General features: G+C 42.5%; 1 protein-coding gene across 1 annotated transcript in view; it reads right to left on the reverse strand.

Moving 5' to 3' along the window:
* LOC126236006 (fibrillin-1-like) overlaps positions 1-24,327 on the reverse strand; it is a 118,783-nt gene that overhangs the window by 35,712 nt on the left and 58,744 nt on the right. Inside the window, exon 4 of the mRNA XM_049945017.1 lies at positions 13,391-13,527. Within this exon, the coding sequence (XP_049800974.1) occupies positions 13,391-13,527 (137 nt within the window). The remainder of the gene's footprint in view (positions 1-13,390; positions 13,528-24,327) is intronic.

Below are 24,327 nucleotides of genomic sequence, written 5' to 3' on the forward strand. Positions count from 1 at the left end.
TACTGTTGTCCCAAGCATATTGCAACAAACGGTGTATTTCTATCGCTGCTCGTTTAGTTTTTATTGCCGTTTCAAATATACCGGTCATTTTTGAAACACCCTGTAAATATAATGCTTTCCTTAACACATTTCTCATGCTCTTTGAGAATTGCTTCCCATTAGAACGTTCTAAACAGGGTACTAGCTGTAATAGGCAGCCCTGGTGGCTGGCTGGTGGGATAAGGATATCATGTAGAACGAAGTGGGAATTATATCAAAATGTTAGAAGTAGTCACAATCAAGCTACAGTATCCCATTAAAAACAGTATTGTAAGGTGCTTAAGAATGTTATTAGGTAGGCAAAGAGTAAGTGGTATGCCAATAGAATAGCTAATTCACAGGATAAAACGAAAACCATATGGACAGTTGTGAAGGAAGTGTGTGGTCAACAGCACAAGGTCGACGATATAAAGTCAGTTCGTAGTAAAAATATTTCTGTTACTGATTAATCAGATATATGTACAGTATTTAACAATCATTTTCTGAGCATTGATGGTGAACTAAATAAAAATTTAATTTCTTCAGGCTTTCCGAGATTGATGTCTGAAACACTCCTCTGTGATACAGACAAGAGTTAGATTTAGTCAATAATTAAACCGCTGAAGACAAAGGACCCTCATGGATATGATGGAGTGCGTAGCAGAATATTTAAGTATTGTACTGCACATTTTAGTCCTGTATTTAGCCACATTTGCAATTTTTCCTTTAGGAATAGTCAGTTCCCTGAGCGATTAAAGTACTCAAGAGTGAAGCCTATTTATAAAAATGGAGAATAGGATAACGCAGACAATTTTAGACCTATTTCTATGTCATCAGTGTTTGCTAAAGTTATTGAAAAGGCTGCAAATGTAAGGATGATTGATCATTTTATATCACACGATTTGCTGTCGAATGTACAGTTGGCTTTACAAGTCGTTTAACAACTGAAAATTCTATATTCTCTTTTCTCTGTGAGGTACTGTATGGGTTAAACAAAAGGTTTCGGACGCTAGGCATATTTTTTGGATTTAACTAAGGCGTTTGATTGTGTTGATCATGAAATATTGCCCCAGAAGTTGGACCATTACGGAATACGGGGAGTAGCTCACAATTGGTTCGCCTCTTACTTTAGCAACAAACAGCAAAAGGTCATTATTCACAATGTTGCGAATGGCTGTGATGTGGGGTCTGGGTGTGGTACAGTCACAAGGATCTGTGTTGTGGCCTCTCGCGTCCCTTATTTATATAAGTCAAACGCCCTCTTGTATTACGGGTAAATCGAAAAAATATTTCTGTTTGCTGATGACACTAATTTGGTAGTAAAGGATGGTGTGTGTAACATTGGCTCGGTTTCAAACAGTGCTGTTCATGATCTAAGTTCATGGCTTGTAGAAAATAAACTAAAGCTAAATCACAGTAAGACTCAGTTTCTACGGTTTCTAACACGTAATTCAACAAAACCTAGCGTTTTAATTTCACAGTATGGACATATGATTAGTGAAACTGAAAAATTCAAATTTCTAGGTATTCAAATATATAGTAAACTGTCGTGGAAAGCCCATGTTCAGCATCTTGTTCAAAGACCTAATGCTGCCATTTTTACTATTCGAAATGTACCTGAATTGAGTGATCGTTCGACAAGAAAATCAGTCTACTATGCTTATTTTCATCAGCTTATGTCTATGGTATTATATTTTGGGGTAACTCTTCCCACTCAAAAGGATATTTTTTGCTCAGAAACGGACGGTTCTGGCAGTAAGTGGTGTAAGTTCCCGAACCTCTTGTCCACACCTGTTCACGAGTCTGGGTGTTTTGACATTGGCCTCTCAATAGATATATTCCCTACTGTCGTTTCTTCTTAACAGTATTAGCTTATTCCCAAGAATAAGCAACTGTCACTCAGTTAATACTCAGCAGAAATCAAACCTGCATTTGTATCGGACTCCTTAACTTTTTTGCAGAAAGGTGTGCAGCAGACAGCTGCGTCCATTTTAAATATACTATCACTCGAATTCAAAAATCTTAGCAGTAATCCGCGCGCTTTCAAATCGAAACTGAAGAGTTTCCTCATGGGTCACGCATTCTATTCTGTCCAGGAGTTCCTTGAAAAATTGAAAAATTAAGCTGATTCATATTGTATTGTTGATTGCGTTTACTTAAACTTATGGACTGACTTTATTCGGGTTCATAAACATTTTATTTTTATCTCTTATTACTTTTATGTTGCAATTTCATGTACTGACACGTTGCATGATCTTGGAGACTGGCTCCTCAGTTTGGTCCTACTTAACTGGACATTAAATAAAATAAACAAATAAAGTCTCTGAGTCTTTGTCTGCTTTGTGCGAATTCGACCTGGTTTAGGGACGGAGGGGGTGAGACTGGTTCTGAGGACGGTGCATTGGTCATCTGGCGGATACCTGCGATGTGTCCTGCAGGGTGACTGATGGTCTGACAGACTCTACAAAGGCTCTGACAATTGGAAGACAAGTTTCTAAGGAGATCCGTTCTTAGTCTTGTACCGGGGATGTCCACAAGAATCATGTCGCGAATAAAGAAAGCTGTATATGACTGCTTACACTTAGGACTGCTACACTGGAAACCGCAATCGCGTGGTAAGAAAGTGACCTTCTTCTCAAACCGATGGAATGGTGGGGGCACAGTTCATATTCATCGGCACCGTCGTGCTGGAAGCAATGTGTCAGTAAGTGTACTTGGAAGTGGAAGACCACATGCCAAAACATTGTCTACCTGGATTAGAGACTATCGTTCTATGTCTGATCATTTTTCTGCGCGATACATATATATTGTAAGACACGTAAACAGTCTTCTCCGATGAGTGTTACCTTGGAACATAACAACTGAAAACAGGTCCTTCTTGAATATTAACAGTACAATAATAATACCACAGAGCTGAAGGCCTGAAAATGTCACAGTAACTTGAAAGCTCCAAAATCCAATGTGCATTCACTACATGTGCTACAAAGTGCGTAAGAGATGTGCAAAAATTAAAGTATCGAGAGGACAAGCAATATCTAAATTTCCAAAGTGAGGCTACGAAGTTTAAGCCCAGCGCATTGGCTATGTAAAAGAGACAATTGTTAAAAAGTCCAAGTGCTGGTCTTGCGATCGGGTGGTGGGGGGTGGAGGGGGGGGGGATGAAGGGTAGTGCAGTATCACTTATATGTCATCTGCAGAGCTGTTCCCTGCAAGTTTCTGTACCAGCATAAATCGTGTGCGTTGCTGGTTGCCGGCTGAATAGGTGCAAGGTGTCGACACACCAAATACTGTAGGGATAAATCCCACAACTCACAGCCAAGTTCAGCTGCATAGCCGGTCGGCTGCATTTTAAGAGTGTTATATGCAGGAAACAGATGTGAACTTTTTATCTGTCTGTGGAATGCTTGACCATTACCCAACTCAAATACACATGACTTCCACAATTTGCAAGTTAAGGCAATGGAGCTTTGGTTGTGTCAGTGGTCATTACGCAATCAGGCCATTTCACGTGCAAATCCAAGTGGTCTCACAGATACAGTTATCGTCAGTTGTTCTCATAGTGTAGATGATAACACACGAGATCGCTTAGCCATAGGCTCGGGTTCGATCCTTACTACCGTCCAGTGGCTGGTTTTGGAATCTTTCTCTTGTCCGGTTTTAGGAAACCAAATGAAGAAACGTCTCTAAAGTACAGTTTGAATTTTCATGCACAGTGGTGTAATTGGTTAACTTCAATGCTAATTAACTTGGAAATGGTGCAACATATCGGCCTGGAATAGACATGTGTTTGCCTTCTGCCGTGGTGGCACTTTCGTCTTCTCACAGCATCTAGGTTGCGAAACTTACCTGCTTGTTCCTTGTTGGCTGCGATAGCGGTCTGCAGTACTTCTCACCTTACCTTGAATTTTGGGCAATTGTATATTCATTGAAGGTCATTGTCAACGTGTGTACCAGTTGGGGTCACATTTAAATTTTATCCGTTCCTATCTTTATCTTTCTTTTGGGGGATTGTGTATTTTATTGTTGCATGAAGCATCAAATGACGAAGTATGTGGGTACACCTTCCATGTGCTTTCATTAAAGCTACCCTAATCGTAATTGTTAGCATGTGCAGAGCGTGGTTACGTTCTGTTTCGCAGGGAGGGTTAGAGTCGTGTACCCTTTGACGTCATTTTTTGTTTGTTGTGATTGTTGTAGATATATTTGTCCTTTTAAAGATATTGTACTCACAGATTGGTACCGTTTTTACGGGACCGTTACTTATCATGGATTCCAAGGGGTGTCCAGGAACCTCACATCTAGAAAAGGAATTCCTACAATACGAGTTGAAAACTCATTAACGTCCAATCGAAGGTAGTGTCACGGAATTGGGGACTAGGTTGCTTGCGTCGTTGGACAGGGCTCTGAGTGTTTCGGCGGACGTCATCAGGGAATCAGGTACCTCTCTCCATATCATTTCAGCTGCGATGGATGATGTCCAACGAAATCTTTCCTTTCTGGAGGATGGCCAATCCATAGGTAGGCAGGTCGGAAGGTTTCAAGAGCATCTGGCACATTTAGGGAATCTGGACTTCAGACGACCACTAGAGACTGAAGGTTAGGCAGCTGAGTGATGGGGCAAGGAACTTGCAGGTTAGGTCAACATTCCTGGCTTTAGAAATCGAAGATGTGGGCTCGGAGCAGGAAATTTCAAGACGTAATCAACTCTGTGATAGTAAGTGCTCCGAGATCTGAAGTCTAGGTAGTTTGCCCTCAGATTACTCTGCTAAGTTACCCAATCACGTGTATCCTCACCGGTATTTTAGTCTCTTGATAGTTAAACCAGGTGCAGAAAATCTTGTAACTACTTGTGCGATTTGAGTCTCATGTAGATATCTTACTCATACCACATCATGTGATCCTGTCCTTGCTTTACCCTTAAACAAAAAAAGGGACATTGGGCACTTTGGTGTTGAAAACCTTGAGACGTGAGGACTTTATAGCGCAACTCAGGGTTCTTATTATAGCCAGGAAGTGGTCAGCATGTATGCCCAATGAGCACGAGTGGAAGTATTATTGGCAGGTTCAAACATCGTCAGAGACATTGAGACGATACGTGAAGCGAAAACACATGGCCATGCTAGCCCTCAATATGTCCATTACCGAGTCTGATAGTGTCTCTAACATCTTAGATGCCATGCCGTCCGAGAATTCATCACGTTTGGTCTTTGCTCGTGATCCCACCAACTTTGATGAATTGCAAGAACTAGTGGACTCTATTAAGGACCTCAATTTCACTGATGAGCAACGTAGCGTAGTTTCGGTTTCGGCACCGGTGTCTTCATTTTACAGGGGTGACAAACTCTCACTCAGATTTTATTCACTCGATTATAGAAATTGCTTTCGTTGAGGCACGCACGACCATCTTGTACCTTAGTGTCTTGTTGCGCGCGTCCTGAAACGTTACAGCTGACAGTGTCGGGGGTTTGTACATGTTGGAGAAAGTCAACCACTGGTGTGCACTTATTCATGCTGTGACAAGCTCGTTCTTCCCTTCTGTTTGCGCCTGAGTCAGACAGGAACCGTTGTGCCAATTATTGGATTCTTGTAGTTCTGTCTCGTTATTTGACTATAGTGCCGCGCGGGGTAACCGTGCGGTCTCTGGCGCCTTGCCGCGGTTCGCACGACTCCTCCCATAGGAGGTTTGAGTCTTCTCTCGGGCTTGCACGTGTGTGTTGACCTCAGTGTAAGTTAGTTTAAGTTAGATTAAGTTGTGAGAAAGCCTAGGGACCAATGACCTCAGCAGTTAGGTCCCATACTACCTTACCACAAAATTCCAAAACTTGACATTTTTTTGTCATCAGGTTTCCGACTGATTTGGTGAGGCCAGCCACGAATTCCTCTCCTCTGCTAACCTCTTCATCTCGGACTAGCACTTGCAACCTATCTCCTCAATTATTTGCTGGATGTTTTCCAATCTCTTTCTCTAGAGTTTTTGCCTCCTACAGCTCCCTCTAGTACCATGGAAGTCATTCCCTCATGTTTTAATACATGTCCTGTCATCCTGTCCTTTCTTCTTATCAGTGTTTTCCACATATTCCTTTCCTCTCCGATTCTGCATAGAACCTCCTCATTCCTTACCTTATCAGTCCGCCTAATTTTCAACATTCGTCTGCAGTACCACATCTCCAATGCTTCTGTTCCGGCTTTGCCACAGTCCATATTTCACTACCATACGTACATTCTCAGAAGGCCTATATTTGATATTACTAGACTTCTCTTGGCCAGGAATGCCCTTTTTGCCTTTACAAGTCTGCTTTTGATGTCCTCTTTGCTCAGTCAGCCATTGGTTATTTTACTGCCTAGGTAGCAGGATTCCTTAAATTCATCTATTTCGTGACTTTCATCCCTGATGTTAATTTCTCGCTGTTCTCATTTCTACTACTTCTCATTACCTTCGTCTTCCTTCGAATTACTCTCAATCCATACTCTGTACTCATTAGACTGTTCATTCCGTTCAGCATATCATGTAATTCTTCTTCATTTTCACTCAGGATAGCAATGTCATCAGCGAATCGTATCACTGATATTCTTTCACCTTGAATTTTAATTCCACTCCTGAACCTTTCTTTTATTGGATCTTATCTCGGGGGATTTGAAGTTCGTCTGTGTATTTAACTGTCTGGATGACATGGTCGTTTGTAGTGGATCATTTGGGGAGACAGGTGTCGTCGAAACTTCGCGACGCTTGATTAACAATCAAGCTCTCTAAGATTTCTCTTACCAGGCGTCAACATTCATTTTTGGGTCATCTGGTTACCAGGTATGGCATTAGTATCGACCAAAAGTGAACAAAGGACTTGAAGATCTTGCCCAAACCTGGCTCGCGACATACGATCAGATCGATAACGGCAACACTAATTGGTGGCGGTGCCAGCAGAGTGTCAGACTTCAAAGATAAATCTGCCACGGCTGTACGTCCATCCTTAAACCAACTACGCCGTGCGGCATTAGCCGAGCGGTCTGAGGCGCTGCAGTCATGGACTGTGCGGCTGGTCCCGGCGGAGGTTCGAGTCCTCCGTCGGGCATGGGTGTGTGTGTTTGTCCTTAGAATAATTTAGGTTAAGTAGTGTGTAAGCTTAGGGACTGATGACCTTATCAGTTAAGTCCCATAAGATTTCACACACATTTGAACATTTTTGAATTTTGAAACCAACTATTCCCTCCCCCCAACCTAAACTCAGAAAAGTAGGGAGGTCAACTAAGCGTTTTAACTTGATTAAGGTAGACTCGGGGGCTCTTGCTGAATCATTGAACAGCAAATTAACTTGCCCCAGAAACTTAACAATGGGGCAAGGGCCGACAAAGTGAGGAATGAACTTGCCAAGTCCAATGCCACCATAGGCTCGTCTGGCGTGGTTTCCAACAAATATCGTAGCTCGTACCTTGCCCTGAAGAGGACGTCTTCCCTGGGTATAGCGCTTTGTCTTCCGACGATGAGTTTATTCCATATTGTTCCTGGCTCAGTGCGAATTTTCCTTAAGGATACCAGGATAGATAGATACAGGCAGAAGACCATTAATTTTCCACAAGTTGGACAGTGGAGAATTGAGAGTATATCAGGGCACCAGGAGCGGCTTTCGATGTTTCGTGTTGAGGGGAATTAAATACAAAGTTGAGCCAGGGGAGGGTAATATCCTATTTACTCGGGGAGTTATTTGATATATAATCAACGTTGACTACAGATTACGGTTCACTCTTCCAGCAAAGCAACCCTGAAACTGCTTAATGGCATTGCAAGAACAAAAACTGTTTAAATTGCTTAGAAACAAACTCCGGAGTGTTAACGCTCATCGGAGCCTTAGGAGCGCCAGACCAGGAGAAGATGTGGGTCAGCTGTCCGGAACTAATAGCACCAGTAACCCCTCGGCTAGGAACGAGCGAAACAAATCGCGGTAACGCGACAATGACCACAAGGATATAACGGTTTCCTTTCTTAGTAAAGGGAAGGGGAACAACAAAATCAATAAAGATTTTAACCATGGGGTACTGTTCACGCTCAGATTGTAATAAGCCCCTCAGCGGTTGTGTTTGCGGTTCCCCTTCTACAAGAGTAACACACCAACCAAACGCTGGATACCCTGTACAATGACGGCCAGGTGAGATCAGCTCGCTTCTTTGCCAAGGTCTAATACAGGCCTAGATACTCACCCACCAACTAACTGTGGAAGTAATGAAAGAAGGAGGGGGAGACTATCTTAACAGGCAAGAAAATCCTGAATTACTCGGGGTTTGCCCATTTGTTTACACAATTTATCAAAAATGGCTCTGAGCACTATGGGACTCAACAGCTATGGTCATATGTCCCCTAGAACTTAGAACTACTTAAACCTAACTAACCTAAGGACAGCACACAACACCCAGTCATCACGAGACAGAGAAAATCCCTGACCCCGCCGGGAATCGATCCCGGGAACCCGGGCGTGGGAAACGAGAACGCTACCGCACGACCACGAGCTGCGGACTCACACAATTTATCCATCTTCAAAGAATACCTCAGCACGTCCTTTCCAGATAACAATTGCCTACTAAGCAGCCCCATAACGGGTCCTGGTCCTGCATAATTTTAATATCAGCAAATAATCGTTGCCACAACCAACACTTCGGCGCTTCGTGATTGCTCTTCTTTTAGAACAGTGCAAGCAAGATGATGGGCTCGAGCTCCCTCACTGGTATCTTTCTGCTCTAACATGCAGCTGAGCGCATTGGCTCCCTATGTTCCAGACAGAATTGGAATATTTTAGGGCGAACAGGACAGTCAGTGCCTCACATTCATACAACGGATAATTCAACTCAGTCCCGGACAACCTTCTCGTCAAAAAATCTGAAGGGCCTCGGCGTCTTTGACCCTGATCCTCCTTGAGGACAACTGCAGCAATCTCTGTGTTGGAGGCGTTGCTCTGTATAGGAACCCAGGAACCTCTTTCCCAGTCCTGGCTCAACTTTGTATTTAATTCCCCTCAACACGAAACATTGAAAGCCGCTCCTGGTGCCCTGATATACTCTCAATTCTCCACTGTCCAACTTGTGGAAAATTAATGGTCTTCTGCCTGTATCTATCTATCCTGGTATCCTTAAGGAAAATTCGCACTGAGCCAGGAACAATATGGAATAAACTCATCGTCGGAAGACAAAGCGCTATACCCAGGGAAGACGTCCTCTTCAGGGCAAGGTACGAGCTACGATATTTGTTGGAAACCACGCCAGACGAGCCTATGGTGGCATTGGACTTGGCAAGTTCATTCCTCACTTTGTCGGCCCTTGCCCCATTGTTAAGTTTCTGGGGCAAGTTAATTTGCTGTTCAATGATTCAGCAAGAGCCCCCGAGTCTACCTTAATCAAGTTAAAACGCTTAGTTGACCTCCCTACTTTTCTGAGTTTAGGTTGGGGGGAGGGAATAGTTGGTTTCAAAATTCAAAAATGTTCAAATGTGTGTGAAATCTTATGGGACTTAACTGATAAGGTCATCAGTCCCTAAGCTTACACACTACTTAACCTAAATTATTCTAAGGACAAACACACCCACCCATGCCCGACGGAGGACTCGAACCTCCGCCGGAACCAGCCGCACAGTCCATGACTGCAGCGCCTCAGACCGCTCGGCTAATGCCGCACGGCGTAGTTGGTTTAAGGATGGACGTACAGCCGTGGCAGATTTATCTTTGAAGTCTGACACTCTGCTGGCACCGCCACCTATTAGTGTTGCCGTTATCGATCTGATCGTATGTCGCGAGCCAGGATATTTTGGTCGAGGTGTGTGTGATTAGTTTGCCAGGGCCTGGGGAGTCATTTGGCTGGAGGACACTTGGTTGGCAAGATGTTGTTTTGGGGGACTGCAGCTGCCAGTAAGGACCTCGGAAAGCCGCGAATGTTCAGATCTGTCGGGGGCAAGCCTTGCTCGCTCCCTTAAGGATTGGTAGTACCGAATCGCGGGGAGAGTAGAGGTCGTCGCGTGCAACCTAGTCGTCAAGTTCCCGGCCTACTCTGCTTGCTTGAATTTTAAGGCACCTCGAAGACAGCCTGTACAGCCTGGAGGCAATAAACCAGGGCTGGAATCCTGAAAGCCACGGCTCCTTTGCACCTGAGAGTACTAAAGTGTTGTTTTCTTACTGTTGTGTTCATGAGATTGTAAGGCCCTGTCTGTGTTATGTGGATTTGGACCTGTTAGAGCCTAAGAGTGATTGTGTGTATGGTCATTTGGCAGTGTAACGGGTCGCAATATGTTTTCCTGGTCATATTCAGTGCAAGTGTACGAGTATTCTCTATCAGAAATTCAATGGACAGAAGTAAATTTCTAACATTAGCTATGTAGAGGCAAAGCATCCTTTGTAGAAAAGTATGCCTGAATCATTGCATCAGAAGGGACTGACATTTCACCTTCTAAATAAAAAGTAATTTCAAGGAGTGTTAAGCTTGTAACTTGTACATGTAGTAGCGTGTGCGATTAGTTGAGATTTCCTACACGTTAGGCATTCTCGTGTGTAGCATTATTTGTACAGATTACTGTCCCTTGTGATGTGTGTTGGCAGGGTAGCTTTGGCAGCGGACGCCACATTGCTGTTCCGTGAGCCCAGAGAAGAGACATGTTTGCCTTGTGTCGTGGCGGCACTTCCCTTTTCGCACGGCGTCTGGGTTGGCACGCAATCTGGTACCTCTAGCAGCCGCATCGTGGTGGTTCAAGTTGAGTAAAGTTGATCGTTTGATGCGTGCCATGGTGGGAACCAGTAGTCTGCCATATTTGGTGTATTTAGTAAGCTCATTAGGTTTCAACCGTATTTGGCAATCCCAAAGTTGCTCCTTCATTCTCTTTAACTACTCGTTTAAACCTTGCACCCTTATTTCTACCTCTGAGCGTGTTACATTTAAGCCCCTGTACTTATCAATACAAACTATTGCACCTTTCCTTTGAATCACAGTACCTACCTCCACTTATCGTGAACCTTTTCTGCTGGTTCCTTATTAGCTGTCATACCCGTCTGCTGTACTTCTCAACCTACCTTGAATTTTGGGCAATTGTATATCCATTGAAGATCGTTGTAAACGTTTCTGCGGTTGTATACCATTTGAGAGTCACATTTAAAACTACATGTCCTTCCACCTTATCCTGTATTTGAACAATTATATTTTAATTAAGTGTCACCATCAACGTTTCTGCTGGTGTGTACCAGTTGGGAGCTACATTTAAATTGTACGCCACCCCAGATGTCTCTGTATTTCTGGTGACTGCGTATTTAATTATTACATGATTTTATTAAGGCTTGTACGTCGTTAAGTGCTCTCTGACAGCCACAATCGGTGGTGTGACTTGTTATCCTTTCTGTATTGTGGATGTGTGTTACCCATTTGTGTAATGGTTACCAAAGCTTGGAAATTGTTAGTACATTTAGTGACTCTCATTGTAATTCATTTGATGATAAAATTGTTTGTGGAACCTGCTTTCAGACACGCCTAGTTTGTGCGACTTTTTTTCTTGTGTTCGGGAACTGTATATTTCCTGTTTCATGCCCTGTTTTTAATGGTATAAATTTTTAAAATTCGTTCTTATGAATTGAACCTGTTCAAGTTATTTTTTTAAGATTGCGTGCGTTATGACTCCTTTAACAAGGTTTTGTTAATGACAGTACTGTTGTTAAGCACCAAATTGTATTCCATGGAACAACAAATGAAGTATGTGCGTTCACCTTCTATGAGCTTCCCTTAGAGCTATCCGAACCCTAGTTGTATCAACCTCTACATTGTCATTACGATGTTGTGGAATCTGCTGGTCGTCTGTCGTCTTTGGTGCCAATAAAACTTGCTTAGTAAGTTAATATTTTTCATTCAGATTTGCACTTCTGTTTCCTCCGATCAGCCATGGCTGACGACGCATGCAAGTGGCTTGCTGAAATTCCACAGAGATTGTGCCACCGCAGAGTGGCATAGCATCCTTAGTCTCACTCCAAGATTACGATGACCCACAGTGACCCATCAGGATGTACTGTTCTGTCGGAAGTTGTGTAATCGCCTCATCCCACCAGACAGGAAGACCCTGGCACCTGGAAGTGCCTACAGCCATTATCAAGACCAGAGGCATCCGATGATGTTAGTACAATAAGCACTGCAAGTTGTACTGGTGTTAGAAGGTCGTAAGTCTCCACATCAGCGATGTGGTAGGTGGTAATTGTGAAGTCCCCCATGCAGCAGGTGCTTGTTACTTGGGATTTGAGGAACAGAAAACAGCATGTTCACGGGAAGTGCTTGAACATCAAATACGTGGTTGTCACTACACCATAATAATAATAATAACTGAAGACATTGCTTAGGCACAAACGTCAATCCTAAGGACCAGTTGAATTCAGAGCTGGAGAACGAGGGTACTGATGGAGATGGGAGGGAGACAATGATGTGATGGTCTATTCCTAACGAACAAATGTGTCCCACTTCTTTACCAGTGCTCAGTGATTCACATTCCACTGTGTTTGCTTATTCGTTACAGGCTGCTCTGTTAAGCCTCTGAAGGATGTTATTGGGTCCAAAATATAGCATGCTGCTCCACGTAATAAGAGCTAACGAACATATCTCTGTCTCTCTGTCTCTCTCTCTCTCTCTCTCTCTCTCTCTCTCTCTCTCTCTCTCTCTCTCTGTCTTTCTTAGTTGACGTTCATCTGAACGTGTAACTGCAGCTTGGCGACTGGTACCGATGTAGCAACGTGTGGTCACGTCCACGACTGACTTACAATGTTGTTTCTTTCTGCTGCCTAGTGTCGCCTATGTCTGTGCTTAAGAAAAATTTTAATTTCTTCCCCTTTTCTGCTCTGTGGCTTAGCAATACAATGGAAGTATGATTTCTAAGTAGACATGATTTGCCATTCTACGCTAATCGTATCTCCTCGAAACTGTGGAATGTGCAACTGCGATCATTTATGGAACCTACCAAAAAGAGCTTCTCTTTGCATCAGTCTGAAAGTCTGGACAATATCTTTGCAAGAATCGTTGTTAACAAGAGTCATTTCCCTCTGTTTAGCAGAAGTTTAATAGGCTGAAATTAAATGATCGCATGGTATTGACGGCTGGCAGTCAACACGTGGGGTGAGTTCGACCACTGACGTGCTGCCCTGACGCAACACTGGGCGGCTGACGTGATGCTGAAATTATGATGAAGACAACACAACACCCAGTCGCAGAGCGGAGAAAATCTCCGACCTGGATCAGGAATCAAACATGGCATTGACCACTCAGGTAAGGGGGCAGACCATTTAGCAGACATATCAATGCATACTCGTGCTTAGACCGAACTAACATGGTTGCAAGTCACCGTAGTAGGTGAGGCGAGGAGCGCCCTAGGCTCACTCACCTTCGAACCGGACGTGTCGTCGTCGCTGGTGTCGCGGCGCCTCAAGTTGTGGGCGCCGCGCATGTAGTGCTTCAGCCACGCGGAGCTCCCGCCTGCCGACTCAGTTCCCTGGCGCTCGTGGGGCGGCTGGTCTTCACCTTAGAAATATACACACCAGGCAAGTTATTAAGTTGTATCTTTAGGGAAAAACTGCAGCTGCCACATTTTTGAATACAAAAATTATCGGGCATTGTTTTCTGGTACAACGCTACTATAAATGATTCATTCGTTTTCATAGTTCTATACTTCCCAAAGCATAGCTTGTACAAATATGATTTATGCATGAATGTATCCGTTAACACACAAAGTTCGCAATGTGCCCACTAGCTGGCATTGTGATGAAACGGCGACAAAGAAAGAAAAGAGTTTTTGCGTGTTGTAATATGCGAGATATTTATCTATCACGATACTGCAACGTACATTCACAAGAAGTTATGGAAACAGAGCATTGTGCGTTGCTACTGGCAAATTAGAGATTCTGGTCGTCTTTGTAAACAGAAAAGTACCGGTTGAACAAGTGTGGCAGATGCAACCGTGGAGAGAGTGAATCGAAGTTAAGTATGCTGCCAAAAAAAAAAAAATAAAATAAAATAAAATAAAATAAATCATACCGCAGCAAACTGTGTCAAAAATTTTGCGATGGAAGTTATATTGCAGACCGTGCCATCTGCCTCTCCAGCAACAGTTAGAACAAAAAGGTAATGACCTTCAACGTTCCATCACAAATCAAAAAGCACTTGAGAATAAACATTTGACCTCCAATCTGATATTCAGCAACGAAGCAATCTTCCACTTATCTTGAAAAGCTAATCGCTAGAGTTTGAGAGTATGGGACACTGAAAATCCTAATGGAAGTGTTACGCGTGACCGAGATTATCCTAATGCTACTGTTTTCTGTGCAATGTCATAGATGAAGTTGTATGAGCCGTTTTTCTTCTGTAAAGACTGTGATGGGTACTTCTTACCTCGAGATGTTGCAGTTGCAGTTGCTGTTGCACAACTGACTAGCGATTCCGAGAATTTCATCTTCCAACAAGACGAGGCACCCCTCACTGGATCATCGACATCGGTCGCTAACTAAACGACGAACTTCGCATCACTGGATTGGGAGTAGTGGTGAACACGTTGTGGCGCTGTGACCTTGGCCCCATGTCGCCTTACATAGTGCCTTGTGACTTTTTCCTTTGGGGATATATTCACGAGCGCGCTGACGTAGCCCCACCGCCAGTAACACTGGAATAGCCCACAGGACGCATCAAAGCTGCTACGTTGATCGTTGACCGGATCTAGCTACATAAATTATGGTAGGATCTTAACTACTTCTTGGACGTGTGATGTGTGACCTGAGGGACACTCGTAGAATATTTGTAGTGTGCAAAATCCAATCTTGACGAGTTTAAGGTTCTATTCATGCATCATTCATATCTGTACAGACAGTAGTTTGGAAAATATAGACCTTTACTTTGTTTCTGTTGATGAATCCGTGTACATCAGTCAATATTTACGAAGTGTATAACTAAACCACGAAATCTCACTCAAACTGACTCGTAAAAGTGAAGGTAGCTGTAGAAGAAATGTTAATGTTCATTGTGTCCTCATATGACTGGATAACGCATTTACGAATGAGAATTCACGACATGCAATCTCTACATTCAGCTGGTCGTGTCGAAAGCGTTTGAACGCTCTGTCCACATTTTTTGTGCACAGCATAGCAGCTCCTTACAACGTGAAGCTAACGAAATGTAAAGTGCACACAGAACCCTTTCTACGACGTATATATTTCAGATGACGTGCGCTGGTCTGTTAATTTGGAAATTATGATTAATGTATAATTAACTGAACTTTATTAATTATGAATTAAAATGTGAATCTGCGAGATATAAAAGATTCCAGTTCCACTCAATAACACATCATTTCCTAATAGGTTACGTTTGGAAGAAAGGAGACGTTGTTTTCACGTGACCATTAGAGAACTGATATTCGATGAAGACTATGGGGAAGGTCTGGTGCCTCTATTGCATTTCTCGCGTAGTTGCCATAAGAGTAATATACTACAAGCACACACAGGCAAACAGACATTTTTTTTTCCTGGATCGATAAATGCAGGTCACTGACAGAAGAAATTACGCATAGTTAAAACATTCACTTATTCTTTATGCGAAAATCAAAACATTACTTAAGGTACTGGCTTCGAAAATGTGTGACCTTGGTCTATTTAATTTTTAACTCGTTAGCCTTGCTTCATTTACTTTTTAACACGTTTTTATTAGGTCTGGTTGTTCCGTACAAATATTGAAATTGATTTTAAACTAACTTCCAGATGAGCTAGATACATTAAGCTTTCCACATTGTTCAAAACTGGATGACAATATAGCATTAACTTGCTTTTTTGTCTTGTGTGTAATGGGTACTTTGTGTACTACTGCTTTTTTCCCCTTTTCCTGTTCCACTTTCACTGTTTCTTGGTAAGAACGGTTGCTGATAAATCACCCTGTGTGCTCCATTCTCTCTCATTTTTGCCTTCAAGCTATTTTCATGGGATAATCGTAGGAAGTAGCGATGTATTGGTTGACTTATGTGAGGACAAACTAACATAATCCTGTAGTGTACTACAAGTCTTTGTTATAATCTCATCAAAATGTCTGAAGTTTATTGAACATTTTCACTACATAGCAGAAAATAATTATTTAAATATGGGTAAAAACTTTTAAATGTAATAGTTAAAAAATCTGACTTAAACCTGTAGAATTATTTTTGCTAGCCCCTACGGATTCTTAAGCCTAAACAGATAGTCCTGAAAACTTGTACTTGTGAATTTTTAATACGTATGTAAATATTTGTATAATTTGAATCAGAAACCTTGGGCACATGCATTCGCCCCTCATTTTTGGTTTTAAATTCTACAAGTATTTTCATGCCTATAAATAAAATTCCCAAACACAAATTTTCAGGACCATCCGTATGCGGTTAGGAATCTGTATCGGCTAGGAGAAATTTTTTGATACTTTTTAAGCTATTTTAAAAACGTGTTACGTTAAAAAAATATTTAAATAATGATTTCTTCTTCTTTAAGCAGTCGTAGTGGACAAGTGCTTTCGGTTGATGATAGTAAATTTAAACAGTTTTGCCATAATTTTTGTAACGTTTAGTAACCTGTACATAGCAATTTTAATATGGACTACTTGTCCACTTGTCAAAACTAGTGGAACTGGTATCTTCTGTGACGTTACTTCAGCTGTGTTCACGTCGAACGCATCAAGAGTGACAGATCTTCAGCACGACTTCGTTTCTGTCCGTCTGATAGATTAACAACCCAAATTCCTGAATGCAAGTTCAGGCTCCTTCTCGCACGACGCTGATAATAGTTTGCGTTGAGTGAAAGTGCAATATTAGCTGTAGCTCCTTCATGAGCGTTGAACGTGGCGCTCGCGAAGAAACCGCAGCTAGTATACTGGCTGCATAGCATGGGATCTATTTTTTCCGAAGGTGTCCATCTCACGTTCGCTGATTACGTAAGCTGAAATCTTTATTTAGTTTTACTCTAATAGTTTTCATGACCTGTTTTTGCTTTCGCAGGAAAAGGTGACCATACCAGTAAGCGCACTGTGTTTCGGCAAAAGCCAAAAACATAGAAGAAAGGGCGCTTTTGCTGGTTAATGTGAAGTTACATAATTAGTTAAATTAGTTCAACAGTAAATGTTCTAATCTACAGTTTGATAATTTGTTGCAGTGTTCTATGGTCGTGTAGGTCGAGCTAGAATGAATCCCAAAGACTGATTCCATCAATATCCGCGTCAGAGAGTCACTATTATGGTTGTAGTTTGTTTCAACGAGTACTATTCTGCGTTTTGTACGCGCTTGTTCGCTCATTGGGCACCAAGTGCACTACGGTAAGTGGTATGCAGTCAGACAACCACAGATCAAGTTGCAGTACACTAGAGCCAGAACGAGGTGAGACAGCGTCAGCGGGCAAACTTGATGGCGGAAAAAGGTATTAGAAAGTCCGTAAGCCCTCGCAAGTCGTTATCAGCTCAGTAGTTAATAGTTGGTATAGCAGTCAGTAGTCCAGTTGAGTACCAGGCAGCCAGAATCTAATAGTGAGTCTCGGAGGTGATCTGTACAGTTTTCATTTGGCTACATATGTGACTATGGAGCTCCAGTCCGTCGCGTCCAAAGGCACTCTGACAGTGTTGGGATCTCCTGTTCCGGAAACCGTATCGTTATCCAGGCGAATACGAGACAGCAGTAGTGTAAAATACACTCCTGGAAATTGAAATAAGAACACCGTGAATTCATTGTCCCAGGAAGGGGAAACTTTATTGACACATTCCTGGGGTCAGATACATCACATGATCACACTGACAGAACCACAGGCACATAGACACAGGCAACAGAGCATGCACAATGTCCGCACTAGTACAGTGTACATCCACCTTTCGCAGCAATGCAGGCTGCTATTCTCCCATGGAGACGATCGTAGAGATGCTGGATGTAGTCCTGTGGAACGGCTTGCCATGCCATTTCCACCTGGCGCCTCAGTTCGACCAGCGTTCGTGCTGGACGTGCAGACCGCGTGAGACGACGCTTCATCCAGTCCCAAACATGCTCAATGGGGGGCAGATCCGGAGATCTTGCTGGCCAGGGTAGTTGACTTACACCTTCTAGAGCACGTTGGGTGGCACGGGATACATGCGGACGTGCATTGTCCTGTTGGAACAGCAAGTTCCCTTGCCGGTCTAGGAATGGTAGAACGATGGGTTCGATGACGGTTTGGATGTACCGTGCACTATTCAGTGTCCCCTCGACGATCACCAGTGGTGTACGGCCAGTGTAGGAGATCGCTCCCCGCACCATGATGCCGGGTGTTGGCCCTGTGTGCCTCGGTCGTATGCAGTCCTGATTGTGGCGCTCACCTGCACGGCGCCAAACACGCATACGACCATCATTGGCACCAAGGCAGAAGCGACTCTCATCGCTGAAGACGACACGCCTCCATTCGTCCCTCCATTCACGCCTGTCGCGACACCACTGGAGGCGGGCTGCATGATGTTGGGGCGTGAGCGGAAGACGGCCTAACGGTGTGCGGGACCGTAGCCCAGCTTCATGGAGACGGTTGCGAATGGTCCTCGCCGATACCCCAGGAGCAACAGTGTCCCTAATTTGCTGGGAAGTGGCGGTGCGGTCCCCTACGGCACTGCGTAGGATCCTACGGTCTTGGCGTGCATCCGTGCGTCACTGCGGTCCGGTCCCAGGTCGACGGGCACGTGCACCTTCCGCCGACCACTGGCGACAACATCGATGTACTGTGGAGACCTCACGCCCCACGTGTTGAGCAATTCGGCGGTACGTCCACCCGGCCTCCCGCATGCCCACTATACGCCCTCGCTCAAAGTCCGTCAACTGCACATACGGTTCACGTCCACGCTGTCGCGGCATGCTACCAGTGTTAAAGACTGCGATGGAGCTCCGTATGCCACGGCAAACTGGCTGACACTGACGGCGGCGGTGCACAAATGCTGCGCAGCTAGCGCCATTCGACGGCCAACACCGCGGTTCCTGGTGTGTCCGCTGTGCCGTGCGTGTGATCATTGCTTGTACAGCCCTCTCGCAGTGTCCGGAGCAAGTATGGTGGGTCTGACCCACCGGTGTCAATGTGTTCTTTTTTCCATTTCCAGGAGTGTATAATCAAAAGACAGCAAGTGCCGATTAAGCGTGATGTTTGCTAGAGAAATTTTGCAAGCCAATAAACCACTTCAGCAGACCACCCTGCCAAACATGTTTTTACACTTGTAATCGTTATAGAATCATCAGTTACGGGATTATTGAAGTCATATTAAAGCTTTAAGTATTCTCTGACAGCATTCTTGTTATTTAAGTGTCTCAGTGTCGTGCTGTCCTGGAATATGCTGAATGACGTTCCACCGAAAGAACAGATACTGGACACACACTTTGTGAACTAACACAGACCACCGGAATGTCACAAGGCGCAGTATGAACTTGCTTTCAAACCACCAGCAGTATATGAAAAATATCGTCCATATCAAGTAACAACTGAACACAGCCAGCTCGAATACAACTCTACTACGATCGCCGAAGATATATTAAGGACGAAAAATCAAACACAAGCTGTTCGTAGTCATCCTTCTTCGAAGCAATGCAACAGTTTGTGTTTTTTTAACTGTAAAATTCTACAGTACAAAGAAATATCGAGAATTGAATCGCAGTAAATGAATCCTTATCCTGTTGTATGAGTAACATAAGTATCGAGCATAGAGTACGCAGATCACCAACCCAATTAACTTGTTGTATCTGCCTATAACAAAACGCCATTATCAATCATACATTTAGGTTTCTAATCCAATCAATTCTTTCTTCATTATGAAAAGTGTAAGTACAATTGTCACACAGTTGATAACAGTATATTATTAATCAAAGATGCTATGTAAGAAATGAGAAAAGCAGCTATTTAGAATGGGCATCACTAACCGGAAGTAACTATACGCAGAATGCATTCGAAACGTTTGCGTAACAGTAACTGCATTCTTTTCGATTACTTCATAACAATACAAATCAAAACATTGTTTTACAGACGAAAACCTAATAGAATTTAATAACCTAATTCAATATCAATTTAAATTTTCCTTCTATATTACTTTCGCAGCAGTCAAAATAGTATTTTCGTCACCCTGATCTTCGTTAAAAGAGGCTGAGTAGAATACCGAGAACATCATACCAGTTACATTTTTTCCATTAAAACAATTGTTCAAAAATCTAAACTGCCAGTTCCCCTCATTATAACGGTTACCAGACAATAAGCGATTCCAAATTACAATGATTATTCACGAAAAGCGATAAAAACCATGGCAACAGTGTGACACTGCACTTTCATGACTGACATCTGACATTAAAACGTGAACGTAGATTCAGGTATGTATCCCGCTTACCATCCATGTTTCAAGAGTTTCTACTGCCAAAATTAAAGTTGTAACAGTAAATTGACTCTCCTAATGCTGATGCTTCCACTTTACACATTTTCTCCAGTGTATTATAAAATGATGCTAAAAGGTGTCTCTACCTTTCGTAATCAGAAAATATACGATGTGAGAGATTGCTGTATCCTTCATCGCTGCACATGTATACATTTGTATGCCTAAGGATCTCTAGAACTATCATTGCGAAGCTTTCTGAATCCCTGCTTGGAAAAATAGAGGGTTAATAATCTCAAATTCTTCAATAGAAATTCCATCAGACACTAACTTGATATGGTGTCAGAGGATTTTTACCCTGATGCAAGCTTGAATAAAAGAGTTTCCGTTGGAGGGATTGTGATGGAGAATTTTCTCCATTATAAGATTGTGTAATATCTTTTATCCATGATTTATGATTCACGAGATTGGTACTATCAGTCAGAGATTGGCCACACTTGCTGGTGCCTTGTGGTCTGCTCTCTCTGGTTGCGGATGTGTTTAGCTGTCCTCAGTGGAAAAATAGCAGTCAACCGTAGGTGCGCGTACCCACGATGGAAGGCTGTTATTCGCACGTTCGAGAAGAGCCTCATTGAAAGCTGTGAATGCGGTTTGTTTATGGGGCGTACCGCACAAACTGATTGATCGCGGGGCTGCTGTATTGTGGATTCTGGAGGCTATGCAGCCTGAACTTAACCAGTGACTATTGGGTGGCTAAAGAGTGAATTCCGACAGTGATGCGTGTATGATTTATATAAAAATAGATACTTTGGTTTGGTGTAACTATGTTGCTATTTTCTTTTTACCACTCACGGACTGTGCGTCCATAATCTACTAACTATGGTGAGAAAAACGCGCATTTTCTAGTAGTTGTAACGGTGGAACGAGAATACCTTCAGGAATATTTAAACCGTGTTCATTAATTTGACCACACATTATTTTCATGTGACTGTATGTAGGGATTGTCATAGTGAACGTTGTTAATAGGCAGTTGTCTGATTATACTGTTTCTATAAACTGACTGCTCATTGCCTTTTAATGTTGTTCTATATCGACAGGCTTTGTATGAATGCTCGTTGCTGGTGTACAGCCTGCTTGTTGGACTTGTATCTAGAACTCCTATACTGTTTATCTGTGCTTAGAAGCCATGACTTCCAGTTTATAATACTGAGTTATTTCAGGTAGTCTATGACATTTCCTTACATTTGTATGCGCTGGAATGGACTGACGCTCATATTCCAATGTACATGTTATGACAGAACGAGAGCCTGGGATCCAACGGACTACGCCAGGGAAGTTCCTGTTGTCCTCATGGTTTTATGTTAATTCCAGTTTTGGTGCCGATCACTTTGCAATTGTTAAAATGAGCATGGAATTTTTTAAAATAAAGTTAAATTGAAAGTATATTGGATTTTGAAGCAAAGTCATATTTGTCATTTTAAAGAATTGGATTACAGTGTTGTTCTAAACATTTCATTTTGAGAACTGAGTAAAAATTGGAAGCACTTGTTCCACTAATAGTAAACCTTATGCTTAATGTATTGTGAACTAAATGCTGTAGAATTTTTTTGAGTCGGAGTGTTCAAAATGTTTTGCTGTTCTCAATTTGATTTAATTTATTAGAACAGGTTTACTGTTTAAGAAAATTGCACTTTTGTATTGGTCTTCACTCAAGTTATTAATAAATGAAAAAGTGTTCAAGTTTTAACCTGAATTGAGTCAATCGATTCCACCCTTTTATCCTGCCCACACAAGCCAGTACGCTACACTAAATTTCAGCATGAATATAGTTATATACGACTGTGATATTATATGTAAATGTAGTTTTGTTGTATTTAGTGAAAATTCTAAATGCAGCAGAACGTGATATGGCCACATATGTTAAAAATTATCGTTGTAATTTTATCGAGGAAAGAGGGTAGTTGACGAAGGAAGTCCGAAATAGAAATATGGACACAGAGGACGTGGCAGCTTGTTAGGAGAGATATCAGTGTATTTTTGTGGAAGGAAATTTATATTTTATGGTAAATAGGTCGACGGCAAAGAAACTGGAGAGAAACGACCATTGAAAGCAGGATCTGGGAGTGAGAAGGGCGTTTTGTTTAAGTCGCGTTTACAGGAGCTTGCGTGTTTGGTAATTACGCAAAGAATGAGTTTATTTATAGCCCAATTAGGACAGTGACGAGTGTTTTGGAGCTTCAAAGAGGCATGATTAAAAAAAACAGTACGTCTGAAACAATTCTCTGATAATCATCATGAGAGTGCTAAAGAATATGTTGGAGACTCACCATAGTGTTATTGGTGAACGTCTAATAGCAATTTCAGTGATAAATATTCCACCCACAAACTATTCAGACCCTGAAGGAGTAGAACAAGAGCTGAGGATCAGAATAAGGTGATAGAGGGAGAAAACTGTACTAACATTTATCGACTCAATAGGCCATTAAGAACAGAGAAGTCAAGACAATGCAAGGACAAGAATAGTGGGAATTTTCGTCAAAAAAGGTAGGGTGTATGGAACAAGGGCCGGGACAATGAGTGACGAAAGTAGATGCCGTTTATTCTGACTTGGTGAGAAAAGGTCCAGTAACTATAGCGACAGTAGTCGGTACCAGCAGGAAATGACTGTTGGCAATCTCTTTTGCTACGGAAAACAGACTTCGAATGGTGCACTGATCGACGAGGTTACTTATTCCGAGGGCCAGGCACTGAGTAGTTTGATAACGGAAATAATGAATAAATAAGAGTGAATTATTTGCTGGATGTATCCCAATCTCTGTCTTCCTCTACATTTTTCCCCTCAACAGCTCCCTGTAGTACCATGGAAGTCATTCTATGATGTCTTAACATATATCGTATCATTGTGTTTCTTCTCCTTGTCGGTGTATTTCACACATTTCCTTCCTCTCCGATTCTTCGCGGAACCATCTCATTCCTTACCTTACCAATGCACCTAATTGTCAACATTCGTCTATAGAACTACATCTCAAATTCTTCGAATCTCTTCTGTTCCGGTTTTCTCACAGTCCATGTTTGACTGCCATAGAATTCTGGGCTCCAAACGTACATTCTCAGAAATTTCTTCCTCAAATTAAGGCATATGTTTAATACTAGTAGACTCCTCTTGGTCGGAATGCACTTGTGGCAGCGCTGGTCTGCTTTTCATGTCCTCCTTCCTCCATTCGTCATTGGTTATTTTGCTACCTAGGTAGCAGAATTCCTTAATTTCATCTATTTAGTGACAATCAATCCTGATGTTAAGGTTCTCGCTGTTCTAATTTCTGCTGCGTCTCATTACTTTTTCTTCCTTCGATATACTCTCAATCCATATTGTGCCCACATTAGACTGTTCATTCTATTCATCAGATTCTGTAATTCTTCTTCTTTGCACTGAGGATAGCAGTGTCGTCAGCGAAAAGTGTCATTAATATCATTTCACTTTGAATTTTAATGTCACTCTTGTATCTTTCTTTTATTTCCATCATAGCTTCTTCGATGCACAGATTAAACAGTAGAGACTAAAGGAGTCAATTATTTACTGGATGTACTCCAATCTCTGTCATCCCTTTTGCCCTCTACAGCTCCCTCTAGTACCATGAAAGTCGTTCCCTGATGTCTTAACAGATCCTGTCTTGCACCCTTTATAATCCGAGCATGTCATTCTTAGTAGCCCACTCTTATCATTCCCTCTCGGCTCTTGTACATACTGTATATTACCCGGCTCTCCCTGTAGCTTACCCCTATTTTTCTCAGAATTTTGAACATTTTGCACCATTTTACATTGTCGAATACATTTTCCAGGTCGACAGATCCTATGAACGTGTCTTTATTTTTCTTTAGTCTTGGTTCCGTTGTCAACCGCAACCTCAGGATTGCCTCATTGGTGCCTTTACCTTTCCTAAAGCCGAACTGATCGTCGCGTTAGGCAGCACG

Source organism: Schistocerca nitens, chromosome 1, assembly GCF_023898315.1.
Source record: "Schistocerca nitens isolate TAMUIC-IGC-003100 chromosome 1, iqSchNite1.1, whole genome shotgun sequence".
Taxonomy (NCBI): Eukaryota; Metazoa; Arthropoda; class Insecta; order Orthoptera; family Acrididae; genus Schistocerca; species Schistocerca nitens.